The sequence below is a fragment of the Nematostella vectensis genome, chromosome 10 (assembly GCF_932526225.1).
Source record: "Nematostella vectensis chromosome 10, jaNemVect1.1, whole genome shotgun sequence".
In the NCBI taxonomy this organism is placed as follows: Eukaryota; Metazoa; Cnidaria; class Anthozoa; order Actiniaria; family Edwardsiidae; genus Nematostella; species Nematostella vectensis.
The window spans coordinates 14,298,770-14,307,908 of record NC_064043.1 but is presented as its reverse complement, the minus strand read 5'-3'; the positions used below and the strand labels follow the sequence as shown (position 1 = coordinate 14,307,908).

The 9,139-nt window shown below is 40.7% G+C and overlaps 1 protein-coding gene across 1 annotated transcript; it reads left to right on the top strand.

Annotated features, from left to right (window-relative positions):
- Positions 1-5,170: 5,170 nt before the first annotated feature.
- Positions 5,171-8,771, top strand: LOC5517713 (myosin heavy chain, muscle). The gene is made up of 3 exons (XM_001637674.3): positions 5,171-5,819; positions 6,037-6,910; positions 7,464-8,771. Exons 1-3 carry the CDS (start codon positions 5,433-5,435, stop codon positions 7,484-7,486), a joined length of 1,284 nt encoding a protein of 427 aa, XP_001637724.3. The 5' UTR covers positions 5,171-5,432; the 3' UTR covers positions 7,487-8,771.
- The last annotated feature ends 368 nt before the right edge of the window (positions 8,772-9,139 follow it).

Here is a 9,139-nt window from a genome sequence, read left to right as displayed (position 1 = left end):
CCCACTTTATCTTCTTACCACCCTCCACCACCTACTAGTCTAACCTATCCACCTTTTCACCGTAATTGAATGACTACCATCTCCACTCTACATTACCTCACTAGCCATCCTTCACCATCACCCTCTCCAACATCACCATATCATATGAATATGATCACACCCACCTCACTACCGCACCACTTTTGGCCCCTACGTCTTGGTACGAATACCCGATATATTGCATTTTATCCCGAGTTTCTTAACCATTCAAATCGTTTGTTCTTGCGAGGTTCCCGAGTTTTACGGTCGTTTCACAAAATGTTGTCTTCAACCAGTTTTGCGACTACGCGACAAGCCCGCATGTAGGCATGAGTAAAAACCACTGAAGCGCCTAGCTGCATATATTAGCCAACGCATAACTTCAGTCTTACCGTTTATGCGGTGGCTAATATATGCAGCTAGACGCTTCAGTGGTTTTTACCCATGCTTACATGCGGGCTTGTCGCGTAGCCGCAAAGCCGGTTGAGGACAACCTTTTGTCAATCGACTGTATATACTAATTCATTTTCGCCATAAAATGCATGAATGATTTTATAGTGATCTTAGCTCTTTGATCACAGCGTGCGCATGGTACTATCAGAAAGTAGTGCATGTTTGGGCTCCCTCCCTCTCTCTTTTTCTCTCCCCCCCCCCTCTCTCTTATTTTCTGTCTTCCCTCTCTCTCTTATTTTTCCCTCCTCCCTCTCTCTTTTATTTTTCTCTTCTCCCCCTCTCTCTTATTTTCTCTTCTCCATTGTTTGGTAGAGGTGGAGGCTGTGCTTGGGGTGAAAACACGACAAGCTGCAAGAAAATCTATGTACTCAAAGTTTATCTGTAAAAGCTATAAGTCAATAGGCACGGGGTCTCTTTGAGATGGCCTTGAGTTAATTGTTTTTATGTGCTTGTCTCTTGCTGTTAATAGCGTTTAGTATCCTTTTTGCATTAAAGCAAAGCAAGAATTACTCAAAGAATAGAAACAATGGACTTCAAAGTTAGTTGCATCAATTATGACAGTGTTTTTTTTTTTCATTTAGCCTAAACAGACTATATCCCTCCACTATTTCCTACTAACTCCTCTAGGATCCAGGCTCCTCGCAGCCAGGCGTGGTCCTCAGTGCATCTCTGAACTCACTAACACTAAGTTCAGGCTTGAGCTGACTCATGGTTCTCAGAAATTGGGAGACATGGCCATTGCTGTATTTTATTTGGTGTAGTTCTTCTGCTGAAAGGTCATCTTTTAGTTTGGTGGCTATCACAGGGCACAACTCTGGTGGTATTGCACCACAAATGTCACGAGTGGTACTGGGTGGAAGGCTGGAAAGTGGGATGCAGGCTGCAAGTCAATAGAGATGCTTGTTAGCACTTAAACAGAGTATAATGATGCTTTTGCACTTTAACAGAGTATAATGTACATACCCTAAGGGGTATCGATGGATAAATCCGAGACTTGCCCAGGCGCCGAGACCCGCGTTTCAAAATCCGAGCCCGAGACTTTTGTCAAATTTCGGACCCGAGACTAGGCTTTTCCGAGCTTGTTTTCGGATAACTTGCTCGAGGTATGTCATAAACATCAGTTGAAAAAAGAATAAGTAGAGTTACAATGCAATCTTGCTAAAAAGGGAAACCTGTAGCATGGTAACAACATAAAACAGACAGCGTTTAACAAAATCGGAGACTGAGATCGCGTTTAAAAATTCGAGACTCCGAGACCGTGGTAGAAAAAAAAAAACGAGGCTCCGAGACCCTAAAATTTTGAAAAACAAAAAACAAAACAGACTTCGAGACTTGCGTTAAAAACGCCGAGATTCTTGCGTTAAAAACGCCGAGTACCCATCGTATCGCTACCCTACACATATCAATAGAGATGCCTGTTGAAAAACACCCATTTTGCATTAACATGTGTACATATGAAGAAAACGTTGTCGTTTTTGGGGTATGGTTCCGACGAAACTTTTTTTCTCAGGGACCTTCTCAACATACTGAAGATGGTCACAGTAACTGTTTTTTTCTCTTCTGGTTACAAGTTATAAAGTTTACGAAGCCCCTAGGGTACGCTAAAAAATTACAAGAATCAAACAGATTTTCCAAATAAGGAATATATTAGTTTCCTTATATGGAATGGACCGCCAAAAACGACAATTTTGGGCTCAAATTGTTTTATATGTTCTCTGGGGTAGAATGGGTAGGGGTGACCGTCGGAGACCCCCGAAAAATACCCTAAAAAATACCACGGTACGAAATAGTCACAACCCCCCAAAAAACCTCTTACAAAGATGTGTGTTAATCCCGTGTTTATCCTACTTTCACGCGGCGGCTCCGCGAATAGAGCAATGAAGAAAATATCGCAGCCCCTTATCACAGCTTGTTTAAATCGAAAACATGGCCGCGGGTCGCCCTTTAAAGAAAAAAAGTACCTCGCGTTCGTAGATCCTAAAAAAATACCATGTTTTTTATTTTTGATATGCTTTGCTTAGAAGACCCTAAAAAATACCAAACCTCGGATTTCAAATCCCAAAAAATACGTCGCCGTCACTCCCACCCCAAATTTAAAGGGAGTATCCCCCGGGCTTCTACCCTTAGGCAGTTTAACAAAAAGAAGATTTTAATCTAAACATGTGTTGTTGTGATTCACATCAGCTCTCCATATTTTTCATGAAAACAATTTTAAACCAAACTACGAACTTAACCGAAAAACTATTTCTTCCTGATCATGCAATCTAGGATTTCTGAATTATTTTCGTTATTATAAACTACCATACAAATTGGCTCGATATATTGGGGCTTAAAAGAGCTTTTATGTTATGATAATATTAGAATTACCTGGGGGAGACTTTTTATCACTTTCTGACTTTATATCCACACTTCAAGGCTGATCTCTTGGAAGATGAGCAGAAATTGAGAAAATCTTGACGAGGTGAATCTAGCAGGAGGAATAAAGGGGGAGCAGAGAGGCATATCGGGACATATATGGCAGCGTCTTGTTATTATTGATAAAGATAGGTACATTCAAGGTAAGGGATATGGAAATATCGCGATAAATATAAAGTTCTTAATAATAATAATGAGTTTAATTCAACCTTTCGCAGTATAGACTGGATTACAGGTGAGTCTGAGATACAAGTAAGCAATACAATAAAGTACAATTAATCAAATGTAATTAGCATATTTAACAGTAACGAACTCGTTGAAACGACTCGTATTAGTAGGCCTCTGATAAGATTTAGATTTAGATCTGAGATTATAACCTGGATCATGCGTAATGCGACGCCCTTTAATGATAGGAAAAAGAGGATTCTCTGGTTTGATTCTGGAAACGAATCGCTGGCATGCGGTATTTCTTCGCTCGTGCAACGTTGGAAGGTTTGCAAGCGTGAGTGAGCCCTCATAACTACTACCTGGGAAAGCGATCTTGAGCGCACGCCTCTGAACATTCTCTAGGGCGTCAGACAGATAATTTGGAAGGTTCGCGAAGGCTGCAGACGCATATTCAATGACCGATCTGATAAGTGACCGGTAGACTGTTATCAGCTCTATGGCATCCAGGTCCCATTTCTTAAGTATTCTTAGAGCATAAAGCCTTTTGTTAGCCTTCTTAATTATGAAGTCGCAGTGCGCAACCCATGTCAAGTCACACGATATGAGAACGCCAAGCAGCTTGAACGACTGCACCCGATCGATGGTATTGCCGCCTAGGGCCATGGGCTGCATGATGTAGTATACATCGTGCTCCAATTCTTATGTGTCGCACTTATATCGATTATATCCTGTATACGGCGTTGTAGAATGAAATGATTTCTAAGTCTGGAATGAGGGATTTCTATTACAGAAGTTGATGTAGCACGACACAAACACTGCAACAAGGACAACAAGACAGCTTGGTGTGGCTGGTGATTGCACTTAGGTCATAGCTGAGATCGAAAGGAGTGGAGCGGAATGGTGAATTGTTGAATAAATATTTGACAGGGGAAGTGGCCGATAAAAAAAACAAATCGAGCTAGACGCAGGCCCTTAAAAATTGGGGAAGCAATGGGTGGCAGAAAAATCGCCACATCCTTCGAGGAGGAAAAACCCAAGCAGCAAAGCTGCCCGGGGAAAAAATAGAACAGAAAAACATAAGCCACCCCCCCCCCACCCGTCAAATATCAAATGGTCTATCCCTTACCGCTATAAATTAATGATGTCGTAGAAATAGCATTTATTAGAGGTCTGGTGATTACGCCCGAAGCAATGGTACGCACTAGACAGACATATTCTATTGTCATAATCTTTTGGCAGTGAAGAAATTTGAAAAACAAAACACAGTAAGGGGGGTCGAAGCAAAGGTTTCATAAAGGAGGGGCCGGATTCATTGTTCTATCGCCGATTTCCCTATATTGTCTTGTTATTTTTAAGCTAAATATCTAAAAATAGGGGTGCCGACTGACGAGACCCAGTCGTCCCACCCCTCCCTAGATCCGACCCTGTATGTCAGGGGACGACCTACCCTATTCTACAAGAATACGTGTAATACTAAAAAATCTTATTTGAAAAATTCATAAGTAATAATAAAGAACCTGGTGTCAAAAGTAATTTTGGCGTTTCAAAGCTTACAAAATTTCATATTTTCCCGGACGTCGGAGATCATGCGATTTCACACATGCCGCACATTCAAAGCTTCAAAATATATGAGGTGGGGGGGGGGGGGGGGGGGCACAATACAGAAACCTTAAGAAAATATTTTGGGGCACGGAAACTCCCCTACAGGTCATTTCCTTATAATTTTTTAAAAATATTGGAGGGGTCACGTGCCCCCAGTGCACGAGTTCTGGGCTGGCGTAATGAGCTGCAATTCAGATGCACATGATATTTATGTACACTCTTTAATTTTATAAGAACGTCTAATTTTCAGTTGAGGCTGGGCCGTTCTTATTTTTGGGACATTTTGAGGCTGAATATGTTCATAACGATGTTCTTAAATTTTATTGTATATAAAGAATATAATACCCAATGAATTATTAGGAAGAGAATATAATTACACTTATGATCAATAGCAATAATAAGCTTGTTACTATGAGCACAATTTGATTCTGCATTTTAGAACGCATCAGGACTAAAAAAGGAAATTTTTCTGCTATCTGCGTATCTCAGCCTCGGCATGTTCTTAGCATGTTCTTAAAATTTGGTGAAATCTCAGGCTGGACGTTCTTATAAAAAAATAGTGTTATCTACGTCAAATCAAGATATCCCTTCGTTACTTGTTGTGGTTGTTTCTTGTTTCTTTTGATTTCGGGGGAACTCTCGTCGCGAGCGGAAGATCGATTTTCGCAAGCGCGCCTAAATCCTCGAGTAGCCCAGCCTATCAGGAAGCAGGGTTGAGCACGCGCGTTGTGACGCACCCTTCCCTCTCGGTTTCTGTGGCAACTTCATAAATATTTATGCGAAGATTTCTCAGTCACAAAAAGCCAGACGTTTTTCACGAGGAAGTCTATCAGTTTTACTTTCAGAAAAATTATTTGAATTGTTCTCAACTAAAGATGTCTGCGTTTGCGAGGAGCGCCCGATTTGGTTGCCCTTCAAGGTCAAATATGTTGAGGCTGAAATTTGACAAGTCATCGCTTTGCCCTCGAAAGGTGGTTATCCCACCTTCCTCTTGCAAGCGGCCGAGCTCGACACTGAGCAAGAAAGGAAGCGATTGGAAGCCACCGGTGATCAGAGGGAACGAAGCAGTCTCAACACAGCTTAGTGCAGTCCCTGATAATACGGCAGCACCTGCTTGTCGACAAGAAAGTCGCGAATTTGCAAATAAGGGATCTCCTGATAAGGTAAATTCATTAGTATTCGCGCTCCCAAATCTCTATTGAAGTCCATTAACTTACGTTTAGCAAGATACTTTTTAAGTTTCTTGAGAAGCTTATGATATTGTTCATGAACTTGTTTGCTAGGCTTTCCTGGTCGCCTCTTTTACAATCCACAAAGAGATGAGATCGTTGCAAAATGCAGACAGTAACACGAGTTTTATGATTTCTATTTTTTTGCCAGATCACAGACACAATCAAGCACTCTACTTGTGTGGTCCCAGTTATCTCGGGAGCTAGGATTCAAGAAGATCTAAAACACTACAAACAACAAACTGAAACCTTGGAAAGTCTTTTTGCCGCAGTAAATCATAACAATGAAAACCTCATTAACGAAAACCTCCTCCTTCAAGCTGAACTAGATAATCTAAACAATGAGCTTAAAGCCAAAGACAACAGGATTGAATCCCTTCAAGATGAGCTTGAACGTATGGAAAATGAGAAAACAGAGCTAAGGGTGGAGCTGAGGGGAGCAGAGAGGTCTACAGAGGCCACCAAGGGTGTGATGGCGACGATGAAAGAAATGCTCAGGAAGAATGATGAGCAGAAATTAGCTCTGCAGAAGTACATCGATGATCTTGAGCTGGAGAACAGTGAACTCACTTCACAGCTCGGTAGATCATTAGAAAATCTGAAACATCTCGACCAGATCCATGAGAACACAGCAGTCTCCAGTGAGAATGCCCTTGAGAGAATATCAGGACAGGTTGATGTGCTGAATACAGCGCTCAAAAAGCTAAGAGAAGAGAATTCAAGACTAAAGAGTAAGCTAGGTGCTATAAAAGATCATGCTTGGGAATCTGTACCCAAAGAGACCCCCAAAACATCCTTTGCCTCACAGAAAGTCATCAAGCTATCAAGTCCATCCACAGACCTGACACTAGACCAGGTGCACAACCATGTCTTCCTGGCACTAACAACTCTCAGCCAATCAGAGAGGGAGCTAATTAGCCAGCGCAACTTCAGGCGTTTAAAGATGGTTCGTGTTAACCTGATGGACGCCCTGAATTGTGTGAGTGGTCATGTGATAGGCAAGCCCCTAGGAGCACCTTTGATAGGTGAGTTTGGCCAAGAGCATTAAAGCTGATGTCCATAGGGACATATTGAGGGCAATGCTCACACCCTTAGATTCCTGGAGGGGGACCCCCATATAGTATGGACAGGATTTTTTTAAGATATTTCAAGCTACAAGCATCCTTGTCATCTGATATAAAGATCCCCCTTGGCCTGAAGGATTCAGTGATAAGTGGTTTTGCTGCTTTAGTAATCAGTGGTTCTGTTTTCTAGGGATAAAATTAGAACTTCTCTATTTGGCTAAGTATGTTTCCAGATGGCAACATCTGCCAGTTGTCACAAAACTCGCACTAAGAGACAACTCTGAAGTGTCTTCATTGAATATATTGATGCACTTCCTAAAAGTGCCATCTTTCTTGATACAAAAGTTTCTTTCTTAGATACAAAAGTTTCTATCTCAGGGGGTGGAGTTTACTTATATATTGAGTATTGTACTGACAAGTAATTTGAAATAAAATAATCTACACCATACTCTAACTGAATATAGTAACACAAGGGCTATCTGCTTAAGCCTTGTCTTGTTTCATTTATTTACAGCTGGACAAGTGCACCATTGTTAGTGGCCTAGTCTCTGCAATAGACTGTCCCTGTTCTGCCCTGAGGGAACTGAATATGTACTCCACTTGGGAAAACAATGAGAACAACAAATGTATCAAATTTATTGACCAATACTACAATATCTCCATACATGTAATTAAATATAGAAATAATATGTAATTATTCCAATAATTATCAATGTTAATTGGGCTGATTTCAGTATGATGTGAATATCTTAATAAACTGACAGCCATACAGTACCTAGAGAGTAAGATATTTCATCATGTGATGTTTGTTATGTTCAAATATAGAGTAATTGATTACTCTCAGGGGGTGGAGATAATTTTAGAATAGTTTTCAAGAAAGATTTATTCGTTGATTCCTATAAAACGTGACAGACTATACAACAGGGCTTTAGCAAGGGGTGGGGCACTGGGGTATTGGTACATCCTCCCCTGTATTTAAAAAAAAGAAATGACTAGTAAGGATGTGGCTGGTCCCCCTATATTTTTCTTAATCTTTCTGTATTATATCCCTTTCTGTATATATTCTGTATTATATCCTCCCATATTTAAATGTCTGGTACTACATGAAAAAATCGCTGGGCTCACTTGTTCGTTTTTTAATACTGCACAACTCGTGAATAAAAACTGTACAAAGCATTATATACATACTGAGAAATTTATCATAAGCTTATTACATAACATTTTATTAGACTTGGCTGAAGAGGCTCCGATGTGCTGTTCGACGGTTCAGTTGAAGACAGACATTGAAATGAATCCGTCTCGCTAATGTCACGCACGAATCTGTATCTCATGTTACACAAGTAGTGCACTTTTTAATCTCTAAAATCTCGACATCTATGAAAAAAATAAATTACTGAATGGAAAATGCTTGTACGATTTTTATGCACTCGTTGATGCGTTGGGATTGAAGCTATTCAAGTACAGTGAAAAAATATCGTTCGTCCAATCAGAACCGCGAACGACTTTTCTTTACGGTGAAAAAACACCGTTCGCGTCTCCGAATGGCTGAGACCAGTGAACGAACGAAAATTTACTGAATATGTTTTCAGTGAGTATTTCTCAGTATGTATATAATAAAGATCAATACTAGATGAATGCATATCAGTGGGTTTGTATTCTGAAGTTTAGTACAGCACACGACCAGCAGGTCCACTTTCGAGGCTTTAGAATTTAGAGATTTTGAGATGTAAGGCGCAAAATTACATCAGAGCAATGGTACACACTACAGAGTGAAACTCAAACTTTGTGCGGAACGTGTCATGTTCTGTTGGTAATGAAGAAATAAAAGGATTAAAAAATAACATAATAACGCAGGGCCGTAGCTGGGGGTGGGACACTGGAAGAACCTGACCCCACCCCCCAAATATTTTAAAAAAATTATAAGGAAATGACCAGTATAACCAAATATTTTCTTTATGTTTCTGTATTGTGCCCCCCACCCCCACCCCATTCCCTATTTTTCGTGGCCTGCTGCGGCTCTGTAACTTTACTGATGCTTAAGAATTTGCCGTGAAAAAGTTGTGCCAATTTGGCGCGTTAACTGTGCGTAAAAGTTCCTGTTGTAACATACACCATACCCCGTAGGATGGGAGGGGGAGGGTTGCAAGTGCAGTTTGAACATTTTCCTTTGCGAGGCTAGAAACGCGGCTT